The sequence below is a fragment of the Callorhinus ursinus genome, unplaced genomic scaffold (assembly GCF_003265705.2).
Source record: "Callorhinus ursinus isolate GAN/ISIS: 27379988/994484 unplaced genomic scaffold, GSC_fseal_2.0 scaffold20, whole genome shotgun sequence".
Classification (NCBI taxonomy): Eukaryota; Metazoa; Chordata; class Mammalia; order Carnivora; family Otariidae; genus Callorhinus; species Callorhinus ursinus.
In genome coordinates this window covers 16874705-16896587 of record NW_027397082.1, presented here as the reverse complement: position 1 = coordinate 16896587, position 21883 = coordinate 16874705, and the positions used below count along the sequence as shown (strand labels likewise).

Sequence of the window (21883 nt, the reverse complement as noted above, 5' to 3'; positions counted from 1 at the left end):
ACCCCCTCAGGGCCAGTTGCCCTGCTGTGTGCATGAGATTGTCCATTAACAAAGATCTCGCGTAGATTTGCTCATGTAAACCTCACGACAACCCTCCTGGGTGGGTACTATTCAAATCTTCATTCCACAGATGGGAAAACAGAACCTAGAGAAGTTAAGACCCGTTTCCAGAGTTATACAGTGTGACAGAGCCACAGTGCGTCCCCAGTGCCTAAGCTCTAAGCCACTCTCTCACACAGCCACTCAGAAAGGCCAGCTGCGAGGGCACCAGAGACCAGAGACAGAGTTAGCAATGCCATTCGTTCTTCCTCTATAGGAGCCGCCATACTAAAAATCAGCGACCCCAATAAGAAAGGCTTTCCAACGTGAACACCACTGAAAGTCATCATGTCTTGAGTTCTGTAAAATGGGTTCACAGAGATGCTATGCTTGGCTCAAAGGTTAAATTCCAAACAACCATCCCAACCCCTTTCCAAACTGCATCTACAGGGTGGCGATGACCCATGTAGACAGGCCTGGCCATGCTCATGGCGAGAGCCAGCACATCGCACAAGATGCTCCATGCTGTGTGTCCCAACACACAGGAAACAAGCCCTCCAGGGAAGGAAGAAGTGGGGGGAGCGGCATTCCTTTCTCGTGAGGTTCTGTAACTAAAGAGACGGGGGGAGGGACCAGAACAGAAAGGGGAGAAGAAAAGCTCTGATTTGGGAGTTTCCACTGGCTCACAGACCCTCTCTGGTTCATCAGTGAGTCCTTTCAGGATTCCCTCTCCCCAACTAACTTATCATTTCCTGTCCAGCACACTACACCCATTGATGGGGTATCAGCAAATCCCACTAGCTTATACCAGAAGGACCCAAGGAGATTGGACAGGAATGGGGGAGGGGAGGAGAGGAAGAGGCAGGAAGGTAAGGAGTGGCTTTCCACCCCATATTGTTGAATTAAGACAGGATTTACTGGAATACAGGAAGCTGGCTCATCTTTGGCTCATCTCATAAATAGAGTGATAAGGATAATGGGATAAAGTCAGGTACTTAGGAGCAAACATGCAGGCCTGGCCTCTCCAAGATGACTCACCACCAAAAGCCTGCAAATGAAGGAGTGGACCTTGGTTGTAAGGGCCAGGAGTGCATGTCTCTTCTTTGTATTTTTATTGGCCAACACCAGGCTTATAGCACTAAAAAAGAATCTAGAACTTCTGTCTTCCCTTCCTGATATAGGAAGGGTTTCTCACGGTGATTCTGCCTTCTCTGGTGCCTGACTCGGATACAGAGGCCTAGGCACCCTGCTGGTCATGTCTGTGACCCTCTACCCGGGGCCACACTGACTGGTCCAGAGAGGGCACCTGACCCAAATCAGGCCAATCCAAGTCTTCCCTGGGATTTTTCAACTTGAAACTAGGAGAGTCAATCAATCTCTCTGGTGTTGGGAGCCAACAGATATGAAATTCGGGAGCTGTTGACAGCCACGCTCCTCAGGAATCTGAGGACAGTGCCCAGAGAGAAGCAGAAAGTAAACACAGAGAGAGAGAGCACTTGTGGTTTCTGGTGTTCCTGGAGCCCACTGTTCACTCTCCTTTTCACCCTCTGGTCAACTGCGTATCTTCCCTGGTATCCCCTTCCAACCAAGTCTCCTATTTGTCTGAGCCAGTAGGAGTGTAAAACTATCCCTTGTAACCCAGAAAGGTCTAACCAAGTTAGCTGGAGTCAAGGGAGGTGTCTGCAGGAGGAGCTGTGTGAACATGCCTGTGTATACTGGAGAGCGGCACACACCACACGCGTGTACAAACAGGGCGGTGCGAGCCTTATTCAGCGAGACAGACACAGTGGTATGCCCAGTTTGTGTCTGTAGTTCAGGACACTGCTTATTTTCTGTTTCTGTCTCTCCTGTGTGTTTGCTTTTCTTTGTCTGCAATGACGTAGTGGCTTGTGTCTCACCCTGGATGTTTATAGATACATGTCTGCTCATGCACACAGCACCCACAGCCATTCTCCTGCCTCTCCACCCTGGTTTCCTACCCCCCAGGCAAAGGAGGGTGACAAAGCTTGACTGTTAAGACCATCAGAGGGAGCCCACAAAGCCTGGTGTCTGCATGCAATGTCAATACTGCGTGCAATATTCAAGACCCAGCTAGACAGGCGAGGTTTCCTTATTTGTCCCTCTGCTCTGACTGAGACGCGGACCCCAAGCGCTCTGACAGGGGTTCTCCAGATGAATGAGGACATGAGAGAGGCCAGCCCACCAGAGACTCAGGCCATTGCAGGTGAAACTGGGTACCATCTGAGCTCAGACCAACTTACCTGCAGGTCAAAGAACTTGCTGTACCTCCGGTAGATGGTCTGGGACGTGGAGTCGGACCAGGTCACATTGATGATGTACACCTGTGGAGAAAAAGTAAGAGCAAATGAGTGGGTGACGAAGGTTGAGCTTCAAGCTGTACCAGGCACCATTTACCATGACTGGGGGTGCCCCGTGGCCAGGACCATTCCTACCTCTGTCCCCAGGACCCAGCACAGTGTGTCAGGTACCACACAGATGCTATACACATTTATTCAAATACACACACACATCTAGCAGGATATTCAATAAATTGCTAAGGATGATTATCTTAGATTAGGAGTACAAGTGGTTTTCATTTATATGTATTTTATACAATGAACATACATTGGGGTTGTCAAAAATTTCCACTGGTTCTCAAACTTTACAGTGAATGAGATTCTACAGGAGGTCTTCCCAAATTGCAGATGCTGGGGCCCCACTCTCTGAAATTCTGCATAAGTAGATCTGGGGTTTCAGGGCTCAAGCATCTACATTTTATTTATTTAAAAAAAAGATTTTATTTATTTATTTGACAGAGGGAGACACAGAGAGAGAGGGAACACAAGCACGGGGAGTGGGAGAGGGAGAAGCAGGCTTCCCGCAGAGCAGGGAGCCCGATGTGGGGCTCGATCCCAGGACGCTGCGATCATGCCCTGAGCCAAACGCCGACGCTTAATGACTGAGCCACCCAGGTGCCCCTACATTTTATTTTATTTTGTTTTTTAAAGGCTTTATTTTTTTTTAATATTTTATTTATTTGAGAGAGAGAGCATGAGCAGGGGAGAGGGGCAGAGGTACAAGCAGACCCTTCACTGAGCAGGGCCCAATCCCAGGACCCCGAGATCATGACCTGAGCTGAAGGCAGATACTTAACTGACTGGGCCACCCAGGCGCCCCTTAAAGGCTTTATCTTTATATAGCAGTTTTAGGTTCACAGCAAAATTGAGCAGAAAGTACAGAGAGTTCCCATACACCCCCTGCCCTCTCCCACCACCTGTTAAAACTGGGCATCTATCCTTTTTAACAAACCACTTCTGCTTTGGTTGATCCTCAGAACTCCGAAAAGCACTTCAGGTGACCATAAGCATTTCAGAGATGTGCAATTCATCCCAGTATCCCTACGTCTTAGCTCAGGGCCGGACACAGACCCGGAGTGGGAGTTCAGAAAGCGTTTTGCTGCTATGAACAATCAAACGGACCCTCTGGATGAGGGGCAGATTTGTAGGACAGAAGTGAGCCCATGTAAGGTTTGTAAACTTGTCTGAAATGAAGGCATTTCCAGGACCCCATTCCCAATGTCACCCCACTTCCCGGGGCTCAGGCTCTCCGAGGCTGCTGCCTCAAGCAAATCTGGGAGGCTCCCTGGCCCAGGAGGTGGGCAGGCCTGCTGACTGGAGAAGGAGAAAGTCCCCTGCCACACAATCTGGCCTACTGTCGCTACCATTGCTGTCCCTTTCACCTGAACACGCACCAAAGGCACACCCTCCTGGGGGAGGGCTCAGTGAGAGGGAGGGGTCCCCTCAACCTCTTCAGGGCCATTCTGCTGAACTTCCCCTCTGGTGCCTGCTGTGCCCTCTCTGGGGTTAAGGGACAGCACTGAGGCACAGTGAGACCCCTGCCTTGCTTCCTCCCTCCCAAGAGACCGAGTGGCTGTTCCCACAGCTGTGGTTCCCTTTGCCAGGGTGCCCATCAGAATCTCCTGGCTGGCTTCATAAACGCTCAGATTCCAGGCACTTGCCTAGTGATTAGGATTCAGTAGGTCTTGGGGGACTCCACCTGTGAGAAGAAAATGGCCAGCAAAGCCAGGGGTCTCAGCCACTGTGAGAAGGGAGGAATGTGAGCAAAGAGGAGGAACACTTAGATCCCTTGGCCCCAGGATAGCTGAACTCACCGGATGCCTGGAGAAGGGCTGTCTTAGTCTGTTCGCGCTGCTATGAAAAAATACCATTGACTCGGTGGCTTAAACAACAGACATTTATTTCTCACAGTTCTGGAGGCTGGAAGTCCCAGATCAAGGTTTCCAGTGAGACTCACTTCCTGACTTGCAGATGGTCGCCCTGTTGCTGTATCCTTATGTGGTGGAGAGAGGGGGCTCTAGTCTCTCCCTCGACTTCTAAGAGCACTCATCCCACCACTCATGGCCTCATCTAAACCTAATCACCTCCCAAAGGCCCCGCCTCAAGGATTAGGGCTCCAACATACAAATTTAGGGGAACACAAACGTTCAGACCACAGCAAGTGTTCTGCACCCAGGGATATGGGGCTTCATGTTTGGGGCTACTCAGTTAACCTCTATGCAAACAAGCTCTGAATCCTCCAACCCTTTTCCACCCCCCCACCCCCCTGAGCCCCCTCAGAGAGGTCGCCTGGCTCAGGGCAGTGTTCTCTGTGACGGGAAACCAAGGAGAGAGCCATAAAGCAAAGCAGACAGTGAAGGTTGCCACACTGATGTGGGGTATTGATGACATGTTTTATGTGACCCTGATAAGAAAGAACGTAAAGGGAAAGGCCATCCCTATCTTCACAAACCCAAAATAAACCATTGACTATGATTATAATAGATAGGGGTGTGCTTTGCTTTAGATGATATATAAACAAATACCTCATACAATTAATAGTAGGAACCATTCAGGTAGTGGCCACTTCAGGCCAGCGCAGCACAAAGCACTCATCCGCATTAGCTCATTCAGTCTACGACATAGCTACCACTGCTATGTCCATTCTGTACAGGAGGAAGCTGAGGTTCAGAGAAGCTCAATAACGTGCCTGAGGTCACACAGTAAAATACAGAGCAAAGGACTTGAACCCAGGTCCAGCCGAGTCCAATCACCATGCTCTTAACCACACTGGACTACCTTCCTGTATGTAAATTTAAGAGTATGGATATTTAAATTGAACTACTTAATCAGGACTGAAAGACACCTTTCTTAATAAATCTCTGGGTGGCCTGAAAAGTCTGTGTGCCCCTTGCATCGGGGATGGACCTAGAGGAACATGGGGGCGTCATGTCAATTCTGAGAGCAAGAAGAGGCAGAATTCAGGGCCCAGACAGAAGTCAGTGGTTAGGAATGCTACAAAACCAGAGAAATGCAGAGGACACCCTCACACACGACTGGCTTCACTGACTGTGGCCCGATGCTCTGGGGCTTTCACCGGGGTCATAACCCATCCCATCCCCCTACTGACTCCTGACTCCTTGACCCCTGAATCCTGCCGGCTACATCTCCCCTCCCACCTGCATCTCCCCTTCCCGCAGGTCCTGGGCAGGTAGCAGATACTGTACATGGCCAAGTGCTGCCTTCCTGACCCCTGCCTGGGCAGACACACTATTAGGAGGCCCCAAGCGGCAGTGCCCTCCCAGGAGAGAGCATGCAGGCCAGCAGACAGCAGCCTTTCTCCCTGGCCAACCAAGCGGGGCCCGGAGGAAGGGCTTAACTGGGGCTTAACACGACCCACGCTCCATCCTCTTCAGTAATTAGGGGCTTCCCTTAACCTCCCAGGGAGAATTAATTATAGGCTCCCAGCCTCCGGCAGCTGGGAGGTCTCCCCAACTGCAGAGGAAACTCAGACCCAGGATGGTGATTTGCGAAGGAAGAGGCACACACTGTGGAGTCAGTCACACCTGGATTTTACTCTTAGGATCATCTCTATTGGCTGTGAGACCTCAGTCCAGCCTCTCAGACCCCCAGGCTCCTCCTCTATTCAATAGGCACAAGCTTGGGGGCTGGCGGGCCTGCCCCACTATGCTGGTTGCCATGGCAGGTGTGCTCACCCTATTGGAACCAGAGCTGAGACAGGAGCCCAGACCTCCCAATTCCAGGCTAGGACTAACCAGCACACAACCAGAGCACCCCCCGCCCCGCCCCCTGCAAAAGTCCTTTCCCTTCACAGAGAACCATCTCAGTTTAACCCTTGACCTGAACCCACACCGAAGACAACCTCTGGAGAAAAGCCAGAGGGCAGGGTGGCAGAAGTTGCCCCGTGACCCTTGCAGGCCACAGCCACCAGGCTACAACACGGCGTGCTTCCCCTCAAAACTCATTTCTTTCCTTTTTGGGCAAAGGCTTGCGCATGAAGTGAGCATGAAGTGACTCCGGTGTGGTGGTGTGGAAATGAATCCTCACCCCAGGTTCTCCCAAACCTTTAGGATTTACCAGAGGCCCCCCAGCCTCCCTCCTGGACAAACCGTCTAAATCCTGAGTTGAGGAAATGATCAGAGACCTCCCTGGAAACAGACGCCCAGAGGTCCGAACACCATCTCCAGACCCCTTTCTTTCATCTGGGCAGCCTCTTTCAAGTGCTCATCTGCTTTCCTCCAAACCTTGAACATCCTAGATTAGCGTTCCAGATGAGCAATGGATATGCAAAATTCCAGCCCAACCCACACAACCCCCCACCCACATTAGATTCTCAAGCCTCTCGGAGCTGGCCCTGCCAGCATTGGAAATGCTAGCGATAACCCCCCGAGAAAGAGCAGGTGGAGGGAAAGGGGGACAGGGCAGAGGTCATCTGAGAAAGCCAGCTCTGTTTATGGGGCCTGCGTCAGGGGCCCAGATAAATTCTCCTCTGGCTGCAGGAGCAGCCAAGATAACATTACCCCGCAGCTGGTTCTCAAGAAAGGTTTGCAATTAAAACATCCTGCTTCCACACACTTTACTTGGGGTTGTGTTTCCCGGGTGGAGTTCCCCTAACTCTGGATTTTAAAAACCCATGGATTCCATTTCCCCCGTTTCTGGCCATTTTGGGCAGATGGTAGGTATCTAGAAGGCCTCACTGGTGACCAGCAACTGTGTCCAGTTTCTCCCAGAGAGGTAACTCCAGAGTCTCACGTCCACCTGCCCTTCTTACCCTCTACAGAGGAGTCTCCACCACAGACACAACTGTGGAGACTCTCAGCAGACACCCAGCACGATGCTTTGGTCCAACCAGCCCACCCACTCAGGACCACCTTCCATCCACTCAGCTCATCAGGCCCAGAAACGTCTGAGGCTTCCAATACTTCCAAGTCTTACTCCTTTCAACAAGAAAACAGCCATAATGCAAATCAGACCCACGGCTTAACTCCAGAGCACTCAGAATGAAGCCCAGCCCAGTTCCTGTGGAGGGACCTTCACCATCACACCTGGGCCGCAACCAAAGAATGACCCAAAGATATGGCCCAAACATTCTTAGGAGGCCTAGGACCTGCCCCATGTTTAATTAGAAAGGGCCGGTAAATACCTATTGCTCCCTGTGCTGACAGAAAATAACATTAGAGGAAAGGAGTTAGGAACTGTGGAAGAAACCGTATATCCTCATGGCACTGTGGCTCCATTTACTAAGGAAGGTCTTATTTTCTCTGGACCCCTGCCAGCTACCCCTGGCCCCAGGCCAAATGGAAACTCCGTGACAATCTTCCTTCACCCGCTCACACCATAGTCCATCAGGTGGTTAGGACTAGGGCCGTTGCATACAGTTGTACAAGTTGTTCACTGCCCAAAGACAGCCAAGGGGCAAGTAGGGGCTGAAATCTCACCTATACCCTGCACCTCAAACTGTACACTTTGGCTGGAAGCTGCAGGCACACAGAGAAAGGGGTGCCTTATTCTAATGCATGCACAGTGCTTCTGGTCAGGACACAGCACCCTGTTCTAGTGCCCCTGGGGGGGGGCTGTCACTGCTTTTTAGGGCCCTTGAGGTCACAATACCTCCTCAGGACCCAGCTCTTCAACTCCCCCAAATCTTCTAGATGGAGGGATGCTTAACATTTGGGACCGAAGAAGTCTGAATGAACACAGCCAGTAAAGGGGAGCTTACATCTGGGGACATGGTCGCTGCTCTGGCTTCCGGCGGGAGCAGTTCATCATGCCAAGTTTTCCGTGAAAATGATGTCAGCCCATCTAAGGTACCAATCAGTTCTAACCTTACATTCAAAGGGTCCCACGTACTATGTCCTACCCCAGGGAGGGGAGGAGTGGAACATAAGTTCCAAATCAGGCCAGACTGATCCTTGAGGTCCAAACTACCTGGCAAGGCAGAGGACCCAAGGCTGCTGCCCCCCATGCCAAGTGGCTACACCAAAGGCTGGGCCAGTACCCCCTTTCCTCCCTGCTGGGCCCACTGAGTCCCACAGTAAGCAGTGAAGGTCATGGTGTCAAAGACTCATCTTGACCACACCCAGAGAGAAAGCCCTAGAATCCAACATCTGACCTGGGTCCACTAGCCTAGCAAGCTTGTGTCCATCTCTTGTGGTGCTCCTAGTCTGATTTCCACAATTAGCCAGTTATTATATCTGTCTTAATTTGCTAATCGTTGGCTCAGAACAACCCAGCACTGGACACATGCTGTGTCCCTGCCGATTTAACACGACTGAGTATGTCCTTCCCAGCAGCAAGGGCAACAAACATCTCCCCCAGTCCCGCTAGTCCTCAGGGCACACTCAAATGATGACTGACTGGTGGGTCTACTGAGTGAAAATCCATGGGGTTTGAAGCACCAACGAGATCACAAACAGCAACACTTGGGGACCATCCCCCCCACCCCCAGAAGCAAATCCCCAATGGCCAAGGGTAGACTACAAATACATCAGGCTCAGTGCAAGGGTCTTTGCCAACCAAAACCTGGTCGGCAAGATCAAGTTTGTTTGTTTGTTTGTTTGTTTATTTAAAGATTTTATTTATTTATCTGACAGAGAGAGACACAGCGAGCGAGGGAACACAGCAGGGGGAGTGGGAGAGGGAGAAGCAGCTTCCCGCGGAGCAGGGAGCCCGATGCCGGGCTCGATCCCAGGACCCTGGGACCATGACCTGAGCCGAAGGCAGACGCTTAACGACTGAGCCACCCAGGTGCCCCCAAGATCAAGTTTAATAGCCTGTGGCTACTTGGCTAAAGTTTCTGCTCACTCTCAGGGTATGACCCTATTAAAATTCCAACCCCTCCTCTAGGTGGGTGCTTTCTCATGGGGTGGGGAGGATGGTGATGCTGCAGATTTGGGGAAGAAGCACCACCTAGAAGCTTGGGCATGGAGGGTGCCCCCCACCCCAGCATGCCCACGCACAGGCTGACCACAGTGTTGAGACCAGGTGGTGGAACCTTTCCCGTGCTCAGACCACCCAACTCCAGGCTCGCTCTGGACCTCATGTCTATGCGCCAGTCAGAGTAAATGCAGCTGATGCGACCCCAGGAAGGCTCTGGGAGGGAAGGGGCGCGTGCTGGCAAGAATGTTCCTCCCAGAACTACCTGTCCACCAGTCACCAAAACAGAGCTGCCGCCATTGCAGGCCTGAACCAAATGGCCCTCATTTGGGATAAAGGGCTTTTTAAAGGGGTTTGGAGAGGGGATAGTCAGCGGGCTCCTGTACCTTATCAGACACCTTCGAGAGGGTTTAGTGGGTACCCGTCACACTCACTGCGGGTACGGCTACTGTTTGCATGGATCACGGGCCTTGATTGTTTATTTAACTTGGTAGTGGGTAGGCAAGAGGGTCTGGAAAAAAGCCTCCAATAATAACTTGTATCCCCACTTACTGGTGGGGATAACAGTAGTTATCTCACTTTCGGGTTGCTGTGAGGATTCCGCGAGCTAACCTGTACCTCCCCATCAGCATGGAAGCGCCCTGAAGGCAGACTATGGCATCCTAACGCTCAGCATGACACCCTACGCCTAAGAGGTGCTCACTTAATACCCCTTAAGTAAGTGAAGGAACAAAACAAGTGACAAACGTTGAGTGAGTGCTTACCTAGTACCTGGTTTTGTGCCAAGCTAACAATGAGGCAAAGTCCCCCGATCTTCAGGCTCTTAACAGCTCAGCCGGACAAATCAAAGTAGGGAAACAGTGCAAGATGGAGTCATGGGGTGCCAAAAAGTGAGGCTCAGAAAGGACCAAAGGCAGTGTGGGCACTGTGGAGGGGGAAGACAGCTTTGAAAGCATCTGATGGGTTTAAATTTTAGCTCTAACATTTCTCTGCTGTGTGGGCTTGGGCAAGTGTCTTAGCTTCTCTGAGTCAGGATTTCCTTAACTGCAATGTGTGGTTTATAATGGGAGCTTCCTGTTAAATGTGACGATGGACATGGGGCGCTCGGCACAGGACCTGGCACATGGCAAACACCCAACGAACATTAGCTATTTAGACACCCGGGAAGAGAGAGGGCATGAACCATCTTCTTTCTCTTTGCCATGAGACATGGAGCAGGACACCAGGAACTGGAGCAGGAGGGGAGTGGGAAGCGGGAAATAGGGACACAGATGGACGAGGACGAACCCACGCGTCCGCACACGCGCGCAGGCACACCAGTAGCGGAACCGGCGCTGGCCTGGGAGAGCAGAAGGGCAAACATTAACTGCTGCCTGGAACTAGGAAAACAATGGCCGACCTCAGGAGCCACCCACTGAAAGGATGGGCGAGCTGTGGCAGGCTCCTCTGGGCTGGAGGCTTTTTTCTTCTTTATTTCACATTTCCTGGAAGGGGAAATGAGTGTCTAACATAGGAGCTCCCAGGATTTACAAACCCTCCATGGACCTTAAAAGAAGGTTCAGCTATCAAAGCTCGGTGTATGTAATCACCAGAACTAGGAGAGAAACAGCAAGAAGAGTCCGTTCTTAGAAACCTTTTTCTTATATACACAAACTATTAGTTTCATCAGGAAGAACAATAATAGCCACGCCCACTTCACAGAGCACTTAACTGCATTCCAGGCATTGCTAAGCACTTTATTCAGATCATCTCATTTAATCCTTATTGTCATCTCTGGTCCATAAACAAAGACACCTAGAGAGGTAACTGGTCTACCTAGGTCATACTGGTGGCATGTCACAGAGCTCGGCCTCAAATGCGGCATTAACTACATAGACAGACCACCTCAGCCTCTTTAATAACTACACCAGACTGCCGGGAACAAGGCAGAGTCCCTGCCCCAAGGCTCTGCCCTCATGCTTCAATCTGCTGTTCTGTCGAGGGGTGGCTTCATGAGTGGGTGATCTAGCAGTGAATCCTGAGGTCCCCCATGTGGCAGGCAGGTAAGAAGGTCTGCATGGGGACCAGCACTATTTTACATGATCTGAGTTCATCACATCAGCTCCATGAAAAGGTGTTACTCACTCTCAGCCCCACTCCCCATCCATAAAATAGGGGTGCTAATAACTGCCTCACTGTGAGGATTAATGAGAACACAAGAACCACCACCAGCGCCTGGGACACTGTAGCTGCTCAATAAATGTGTCCTTCCTTTCCCATCCCCCCACCCCCACCCCCTACCACCTTCCAATTGCCTGGCATGGTCTTCGGCACTTAGAATTTGTGCCTCTTCCCTAGAAGGTTCTTGAGGCACCAATTAGCCCTGGGTCTTGAAAGGAACCCACTTTCATTTCTAGAGTTCTGGACGTGGTCCTCACTCCATGCTTTCCAGGGTCCCTGAGGGCGCATGGTTGAACCTTTGTACCTTTGTCCCTACAACTGGGCCACCACCCTCTGGTCCCAAGCTAGCCTATCAGAGCAGACAGGTCTGACCACCTTGCACCATTAGGTGCTCCAATGGAGAGGTAGCAATGGGCAGTGGACATCTTGGCTAATGCCCACGACCCTGGGGAGTGTGGCAGTATGCCCAAACTAGGGGAAGGAGGCTCACCCTATTATGAAAATCGAGAAAAACTCTAGATGCACATTGACATTCAGGAGCTAGAGTCCTGGAAACCTTAAACAAACGTATCCTCTCCTGAACCATAAAGACGGTCATGCTCCTGAGCTTCCATGGGGCTTGGACACAGCCCAGTGGGTGTAGGAAAGGGTTAGCAATGAGGATTCTCACTCCACACACTCTCAAATCAATGACTGACCTGGGCCCGCTGACCTGGACACACACATCCTGTGAACGTGCCCCACTCCCTCGTCACACCCTAGAGAGCAAGGCAAAGGTTAATACACACAGCTTGGCTTCCTCTTCCTGGGAAACAGAGCAGCCAGGCAAGGCCAGAGGCCAGCAGTCTCCTCCACACACAGCATGCAGGGGAAATGACCCCAGTGTTTCCTCCCCACCATCTGACACACTCACACCTTCCTCTCTGCTGTGCTCAGCAAAGCTCAACTTTTGACACAGGGCAAATAGCTGTCATTAGGAATTTTGTTGCAAGGGACAGACTGGACAATTGTTTTGGAAAGCATTTTGGCAATCTCTATCCCAAACTTACACTGCCTTTGACTTAGCAATTTCCACCTCTAAGGATTTATCCACACAAGTGTGGATATGTGTAGGTGTGCGTATGTGTGTATGTGTTATATGTGTTTATGTATATAAAGATGTTTATGGCAGCCCTGTTTGTAAAAATGAGGAAAAAGTAAGGAATACTGAATGTCTAGTGATTTAAAAAATAGTCAAATAAATTATGATTCATACACCTGTTAAAGAGAAGGTGGCTCTGTGTCATTTTGGTAAAATGTTCACACTACGCTGAGAAAAGAAAAAAAAACAGATTATGAAACAGTACATACACAATATGGTTAGATGTATTTGGGGAGAGGTGTATGTATGGGGGGTATGTGTATGTGAACGTGCATGCACATCTGAAAAGCCTGGGAAAAAATGCAACAAACTGATAAGTGATTATTTGGGTTAGGAGAAGGAGAAACAGAATAATTTCACTTTACACTTTATACATTTCTATTTCTTTTGAACACGTATGGCTTTCATAATTTAAAGCAAAATTTTCATCCTATAAAATACACTGTGTCCTCTTAGCTAGCTAATGTCAGCTCCTAAATATTCTGCTAAAATCCAACATTTGCTCATTCTTGGGGAGTTTTAGGGGATTTCAAGTTCAATCTTGAGCCCTTGAAACCAAGGTCTGCAACCCTGAGTACACATACAATCCCCTGGAGTGCTTTAAAAACACTGCCTCCCCAGGCCTCACCCCGCATCCCCACCACACACACCATTTAAATCAGAATCTTGAAAGATGGGGTGGACATTGGTAGTTTGCAGAGCTCCCCAGGCGAGTCTACTGGTTGTTACAGATCGAGAACCACTAAGGTGAAACAATAACTAAAAACTGTGCTGAACTAGCTGGAAAAAATACTCAGTAAACAGAAAGCAGTATGATAGTATAATTTGTACCATTAACAGTCACCTCTGCCTTCAAGAGGACTAGTGAGAGAGCCTGTATTTGGTGATTTTTTGAAAGTTCTGCCTCCAGTTTTGGAATTCACCAGCTCGAATGGGTAAAAGAAAACAAGGGGCTCATGTGTTCTGAGCTATGGCTGTGTTTCGCCTTCTTTGGCAGCCTGTGACCATCCTCACCTCCCGGAACCTACATCAGTGACTGAGGGGTCAGAGTCCAGCCCTTTTTGGCTCCAGGAGGAACAGCTGAAAGAATTAGAGGTGCTGAACCCAGAAAAGGCATTTAAGAGATACACGACAGCTGGTTTCATATATTTAAAGGACCACGAATATGGGAGGCTCAACTCCAGTTGTACCCAAAGGAAGGTGGTGGCTAATGAGCGTAAATTATAGGAAAGCAGGTCTTTGCCTAATGTCAGGAGGAACCGTCCAGCCGGAGTGGCCAAAGGATGGCAGGGGCTGTCTTGTGAAGTAATGGGATGGTCAGGGCAGGAGATGAGTGCCCTCCCGTCCGTGATGTTGCTGGAAAATCCCTTCCCACTCAGCCCTCCAACTTCCAACTCTCTGAGGCCAGAAACACAAAGTTTTAGCAAAATCCACTGGGAATGCAGCTCCTTTAACAAAAGTTTTCCACTCTCAATAAATCTAGCCTGAGCACCAGCTGAGGGCCAGGCTCTGAACTAGGTGCTGGACAGACGGGCAGTGAGCCAGACGGCCTGTCCTCATGGAGTTTGCATGGGGAGCATCAGGCGCCCATATGATCATTTCTGATGGTCCAATAAAACCGAGCACAGCAACAGAAACCGGTGGCAGGGGAGGTGGCTACTTTAGACACATGGTCAGGGAAGGCCTCTCTCAGGAGTGGATATTTGAGTTGAGACCTAAATGCGGAGAGCAAAGCATCGCTCACCCACTGGGGAGGTGGGTGGGATCTCAGTTTGACTCAATCCAAAATTGGAAGGGAACCCACCCTCACATCATCTGCAAAAGTTAACTCAAAATGAATCAAATGCCTCCATGTGAGCGATAAAACTATAAAGGTCTTAGAAGAAAATATAGGTGCAAATCTTCATGACCTTGGACTAGTCAATGGTTTCTAGCATATGACACCAAAAACAGCAATCAAATAAACTGGACTTCATCAAGATCGAAAACTTTTGTGCTTCAAAGGACACTGGCAAGAAAGTGAAAAGACAATCTAGAGAACAGGAGAAAATATTTGCAAATTATACCTCTGATAAGGGACTTGTATCTAGAACACATAAAGAACTCTTACAACTCATAATAAGATAAATAACCCAACTTAGGGGCGCCTGGGTGGCGCAGTCGTTAAGTGCCTGCCTTCGGCTCAGGTCATGATCCCAGGGTCCTGGGATGGAGCCCCATGTCAGGCTCCCTGCTCAGCAGAGGGCCTGCTTCTCCCTCTCCCACTCCCCCTGCTTGTGTTCCCTCTCTCGCTGTGTCTCTCTCTGTCAAATAAATAAATAAAATCTTTAAAAAGAAAGAAAAAAGATAAATAACCCAACTTAAAAATGGGCAAAGGATCTGAACAGACTTTTCTCCAAAGAAGATACACAAAGGGTCAATAAGCACAAGAAAAGATGCTCAACATCATTAGCCATCAGGAAAATGCAAATCAAAACCACAGTGAAATACCAATTCACATCTGCTTAGGATGGCTATAATCAAACAGAGACTAATAAGTGTTGGCAAGGATGTAGAGAAATTCTAACACACCACACATAGTCACCATATGACCCAGCGATTCAATTCCAAGGTATCTGCCCAGGGGAAATGAAAATTCACACCCACACAAAAACTTGTATGCAAATGTTCACAGTGGTACTGCACTATAAAATATTATATACAATAACCCAAAAGTGAAGACAACCTAATGTCCACCAACTGATGAATAGATAAATAAAATGGTGTGTTACAGGGTGCCTGGGTAGCTCAGTTGGCTGAGCGTCCAACTCTTGATTTCAGCTCAGGTCATGATCTTGGGGTTGTGAGAGCGAGCCCCACATCCAGCTCCATGCTCAGCGGGGAGTCTACTTGAGACTCTCTCGCTACCCTTCCTCCTGCTCACTCTCTCTCTAAAATAAATAAATAAATCTTTTTTTTTAAATGACACGTTACAGCCATATAATGGAACATTAGTCACTTATAAAAAGGAATGAAGTACTGATACATGCTATAACATGGATGAACCTTGAAAACATTATTCTAAGTGAAAGAAGCAGACACAAATGGCCACATTTTATATGATCCCATTTTCACAAGATGCCCAGAATAGGCAAATCTTGAGAGACGGCAATAGATTAGTGGTTGCCTAAGGCATTAGGGAAATAGGAAGTGACTACTATTGGGGTTACCCCAAAAAGGGATGATGAAAATGTTCTAAAGTTGACAGTAGTCATGACTGTATGTTATCTGTGAATATACTAAAAACCACTGAACTGTATGCTTTAAATTGGTAAATTGTATGGTATGTGAATTTTATCTCAATAAAGCTGTTTTAAAAAACACTAGAAAGGAAAGGATGTCACTCTCAGTTAAGGGGTTCTTGCCAGACGAGCTCCATTTCTCCATCCTCTTCATGTGTCTAATTCCTTCAAGGCCCAATCAGGACCCACTGCCTCCTAGAAGCCTCCCTGGACTGCCTCAGCCCTGGCACTCCCTCTGCCCCTTCATCTGGTACACAGCAAGCTTGTGTAGGTAAGGATCATGTCATGTCCATCAGTCTCACAGAAGACCAATCCTGGGGCTCTGATCCTCATGTTGCAGATCCCCAACACTGGCATGTAGTAGGTGTGCCTGGCTTAAAAGGCACCTGGCTTCCCAGGCCCAGTAAGAAGAAACCAGGTTCTCTTTCACAGATGACTGGAAAAAAATGATGCCAGAAACATCCTGCTCTCTTTGCCTAGAGAATTCGCTGGCCCCAGCAGAGTCTGGCGTACAGTAAAACTTTCCCAATCAAGCAGCAAAACTGGGAACACCATCAGCTCCTGTTTGGCTTCCAGGATAGAGAAACTGCATTTAAAAGCTGCTAGCCCTGCACTGATGTTGGAAGCGTCCACAGGAGAGTAATGGCAGAACTAGGTGAAATCTGCTCACCTTCTTTAGAACATATTTCTCTGTCTGCTCACGATCCGGACCCTGGAGTTTGGCCCAGCTTCCTTTCATCTGGTCCCACCCATCCCTTGCCCCATCTCAGCCCAGGGTCTTTTCCCCCTCTCTCCAAACCCTTAGGGGCACATACAGCTCCAGCACCCACTTCAGCACCAAAGACCCAGATTGCCAATTTCACGTGTACCCATTCCTCCAACCCATTCCCAGAACTGTCCTCAACTGAATCATAAACCCCTTGCAATCACGCATTTTATCCTGACTTCCCTCCTTTTCCCTACAATATCTAAGGATGCTGGGCACATGGTAGATCCTCAATAAAGACTTGTCACTGTGGTCTGATAAAATTCAGTTCCATCAAGTAAAGAAGTATTGAGAGCTTACCATGTGCTGGGCTCTGCACTGGGCACTGGTGACCCGAAGTCAAATAAAAGACAGTCCTGGCCCCAGGGGAGCTCCCAGACTGGTGAGAAAGAGCAGCACTGGTGGATAATTTGCTATGGAAGCCAGCTTGAGAGACGTGCACCATCGTGGGGGAACCCAGAGGAGGGGCACCAAGCTGAGCCGGCTTCCTGGAGGAGGTGGTGCTGGAGGTGAGGTGAAGGGTGAAAGATACAGATAAGGAAGGTAACCTGGGTGACAGGGTGAGGGGGGCAGAGGCGGGAAGGCGGCAGAAGCAAAACAGGCTCAGACAAAGGCTGGCAGGGGCAGGGGGTGCCTGAGTTATGTGGTGAGCTGGAAGTAACTGGGGTGGCAGTGAGCACCAGGCAGTGAGCGCCAGGAGGTGAGCTGACAGTCCCTGGCTCTGGGGCTTGAGGGAATGATGCAGGCAGGGGAGAGCAGGAAGGGAGGAAGGCAGAGATGCAGAGGTCAGAGTCAGAGTGTTTCTCAGGTGGGCAACCTGGAGTGGTTTGGTTGAGATTGGAGAGGGAGGAAACAAGGGGCGTGGGGGAGATCTAGGGTCCGAAGGAGGAAGAGATGAAGATGAAGGAGCCTGGAAGGAGCCGAGGGGGCCCTTGGCGAGGAAAGACACGAAGGTTAGGTCAGGCTGGTCATGAGAGAGCGAGGGTACGGAAATGCATAGGGGCTGGTAAGAGGGGAGGGGACACTGGGAGACTGGGAAATCTCCAGACATCCCCAGGAGACCCGGGATGGAGCATGGTCAGGATGCAGTGGAATGGCTAGAACAGATCTCAGGCCTGGGAGTGGGGGGACCCCAGTTCCTGGCAGGGCATGGGGTGCTTTGCTGCTCACTGTTGGGCAGTGCAAAGAGTGGCTGACACCTAGGGACATTCGGTACAGATGAGGTGTAAGCAACTTTTGGCAAAGGAGAGGGACCAAGCACTAGAAGTCTGAGGCTTTGTTTTATGCTCAATCCACTCCCTGGGTCCAGCTCGGAGAGCAAACCTTATAAACCTCCCCTCCCCACCCAAACTTGGCTCAGAATCCAGAGCCATCTGAAATGAGGGAAGGGAGTACCAGGTCACGTCTTCTGGGCCCCCAACCCGCTTCTCCCTGCCCTTTCCTGCTGCGAGGCCAGAAGAGACCCTCTTCTCTGCCACAGCCAAGTCCAGAATGTCATTTGCTCCCGGGTCCCCTCAGGGAGGAGAAGGAGGGACCTGCCAAGCCGGCTGGAAAAGAGCCCCGCACAGCGCCCAGGGAAGCCTGCCAGAGGCTGCATCTGGCGCGGCTTCCCGCGCTGACTCCCCATCTGGCCCGGGCTTGGAGGTGAGACGAGAAACACACAGCCGGCCTCCTCCCCCAGTGCCCCCCAAAGTCACGTCATCCAGGCATTCCCTGGGGGTAGGGCGGCCCCCTCCCTCTGACCTCAGCCTGTTTCACTTGGCCAGAGCCCACCTCCAGGGAGCAGGCCCCCTCCCCGCATCTTCACTCACACCCAGGCCCATGCAGGGAAAGGCGTGAGCTATATAGTCCAGCCCTCCCAGGCCACACACCAGAGCCCCATATCGGGGCCCATCCCTCTGAGCCCTGTCTTCTGAGATGCCAGCTGGGCTGCAGAGGGGGGCTGGGGGTTGGGGTGCTCAGCCAGATACGGCAGCCCCCAGCTTCCACCCTATGTGTGGACTGGCCCTCCAGCTTCAACCAAGGAGTCAGGGCTGGGGAGGAGAGACACAGAAGCCCAGTGTGTGGTGTCCAACAGCTGCTGGTATGAAATGCTAGCTTTGCCTCTTATTTGGTCTAAGATTTTGCATAAATCATCTAATTTCTCTGAGCCTCCATTTCCTCGCCTATAAATGGAGGAAACTACTTTGGACAGTCTGAGTGAGGATTAAATGGGCAAATGCATGCAAAGTGCTTAGCACACGCCTGGCCTGCAGCAAACACCCAACATGTGGCGGTTCATCCCTCCTGTTCCTGGCTTCCCCCGGGGGTGGGGCCAGAGGAGACAACCCTGCCCCCACCACGGCTCCAAGTACCAGTGGTAAATTTACAATTCTATTGTTGATTTCATCCTTCTTTTTTATTTTTACACTTATTTATTCCGGGAAGTAGACAACTGAACTGTTCTGTTTATTATATCTACTATACACAAAAACAACTTGGGTGAATTTGTTATTTCGAATATCCTCTCTAATGGGGTGCTTCCCATGCTGATGTAACCCCCAGCAGCCCAAGCTCCCCAAAGAAGTTCTGGAGCTCTCATACATCCACAAGAACACATGGGTTCTTGCCTGGCGTCCCGCCATACACCCCACTCCCCTAAATACAGAAGCAGCGGGTCCAGCAGCAAGCCCCCTGCCCAGCCATCTGATCACATGCTCTCTGCCCTGATGCACCGCCCAGCACTGGGGTGGAGGTGAGAGCCGAACTGTCACACCTGTTAACAGTGAGAACCCCAGGAAGCTCAGAGCAAACCCAGGGCAGCCCCTCGGGGCGGGGGCAAAGAGGCTCGCTTCCAACTCACAACGCAGATCTAAATGCCTCCAAACCCCCTTAGAGACCATTCCACCAGCTTAGGGAACAACCCTCTAAATCCAGAGTAATGAGTTGAGCCACCCGGCAGAAAAATTTTAAATGGGCCAAGAACGTAAATAGGCATTTACCAAAAAAGAAATCCATATGGCCAACCCATCCATGGAAAGAGACTCAACCACATGTGTCAATGAAAAAAAGAAATCAGAGCTACAGACATTATTTTTCTTTCGCTGACTGGCAAAACATTCACGTTTGGTAAGTCCCGGGGCTGGTGAAGGTATGAGGAAACAGATATGTCTCCTACGCTGTAGGAGGGATGCAAATTCTTTCAAGAGGGCCCTTTGCCAACGTACATTAAAATGAGAAATGCAAACTCTTTGACCCACCAATTCCCCTGCTAGAAATTTATCCTGGGGATAAACTCACAAAAGTGTGTTAAGTTGTATGTTCAGAGCCATTGTTGGCAGTATCCATCAAGTTGTTCCAGGATATCCTCGGAATTAAATTCTTTGCAACTGCCCCAACAGCGAGATCGTCCAGGTTTGCCCATAGGAACATTAGGTAGAGGGAGAAGGGAGAAGAACAAGGTCCAGGAGAATCAATCCTTTTTGCACAAATACTCTTAAGGCAGAGCTGGCTCTGTCTAAGAAGGGGCCGTTCCTTGCCCTGGTCTTTATCCACCTGGCTTTAACCCTTCCCTTAAAGGGCTGGGATCCTGGTGCTCGTGGGCCAAGCCACAGAGTTCCATAAGGTTCATGTCACCTGAGGAAGGGACGGAAGCCATCCTAGCAAGTTCCAAGCAGGCTTCATGCTGGAGGCAGCCACACACATACATGAGCTCTGGGCATGAGCACTGTTTCCATTTAATAGAAGAGGACGCTGAAGGCCTGAGAGGGTACGTGGCTCGCCCAAGGTCACCCAGCCAGGATGTAGTAGGCTTGGATTCCAACCCCTGTGTTCTTTCCAGCTTATGGCATAGCCTCAGGCCTTATATTATGCCTCACAGACTCCTGGAAAGCTGAGGGAGTCCGGAGAGCCAGGGAGAGGGAGGCAGGGAGGAGCCCGCAGAGGATGCTGAGCTGAGGGAAGGAGGGCGAGCGGGTAGGGGGGCAGGCCTCAGCCGGACCAGCCCAGCCAGGCCAGTCAGCTCGCCAAGGCCTCACTCACTACTGCAGTGATGAGAAAAGACACATCAGCACTCACACCCCGACATCCCCACCCTAGAGTACTCCCGCCTGCCTTCCTCAGCCAGCTGGTGGCCACTCCTCAACCCCTAGGAAGAAACGCAGAGGCTTGCCAGGCAATTTTGAAAGCTTAAAGCCTTGTGGAATGTGCCCAATACGGCGGGACCACCTCTCACCTGTGGACCCTCCAGGACCACAAGCCCTCCTCCCTCTGCAGAAACGTGCAGAGGACGGAGGAAATGTCCACTGAGGCCCGAGGGTAGAGAGGGCAGGGATGGAGTTTGGTTCTGTCAGTGGCTTTGGCCAACTTCTCTTACCCTTCGGGCCTCAGTTTCCTTGTCTTTAAAATGGGAAGACAAGGGGCGCCTGGGTGGCTCAGTTGGTTAAGCGACTGCCTTCGGCTCAGGTCATGATCCCAGTGTCCTAGGATTGAGTCCTACATCAGGCTCCCCCTGCTCTGTGGGGAGCCTGCTTCTCCCTCTGCCTCTGCCTGCCACTCCCCCTGCTTGTGCTCTCTCTCTCTCTGTCAAATAAATAAATAAAATCTAAAAAAAAATAAAATAAAATGGGAAGACAAGGGAAAGGGAGGAGTTGGGATATGGTTGCGGGTATCTCCCTCCACTTCTAACATTCTCTGTTCTCTGCGTTCTTCCATGGCTCAGGGAGGTTTAACCAAGGAATACCAAAGCCAGAGCTCTGCCCCTGCTGCCCACAACTCCAGCTTCCAGCACAGAGGCTGGGTCAGATGGGAGGGGAAGGCGATTTGAGGTCAGAGGCTGGGCTTTGTGTCCAGCTCGGTCACCACAGGCTCTGTGACCTTGGCCCTTTAGGCTCTAGAGGAGGTCTGGGGTAGCAGGCAAACATTAAGCAAGGCTGAGAACAGGCTACTGGTCTGAGGGACCAGCACCCACCCTGTCCCCACCCCCAGGCCCTGATGCTATCCCCTTGACATGAATGGGAGTCTCAACAGAGGAGCTGAGGGCGCAAGAACAATGTCCCCTGAATGTCAACCACAACTGGAAAGGGCCAGTATTGGCCAATCAGAGAACAAGAGAATCAGACTCTCAGGACCAGAAAGGAACCCAAAAGGTCATTGAGCTCTGCTCTGTGCCTGCGTATCTCCAGCAGTCATGGGGAGGTCACAAATAAGGCAATCAATCCATTCAATCTCTGGGCATCGGACCATCAGGACGTTCCTCCTTATATTGATCTGAATCTGCTTCATA

At 50.4% G+C, this 21883-nt stretch overlaps 1 protein-coding gene across 3 annotated transcripts in view; it reads right to left on the bottom strand.

Annotated features, from left to right (window-relative positions):
• The window catches only part of SH3PXD2A (SH3 and PX domains 2A), a 235606-nt gene that overhangs the window by 179905 nt on the left and 33818 nt on the right, over positions 1-21883 (bottom strand). For all 3 annotated transcript variants that reach the window (XM_073904239.1, XM_073904238.1, XM_025880796.2), the window contains exon 2: positions 2301-2381. In XM_073904239.1, coding sequence (XP_073760340.1) covers positions 2301-2381 — 81 coding nt within the window. The remainder of the gene's footprint in view (positions 1-2300; positions 2382-21883) is intronic.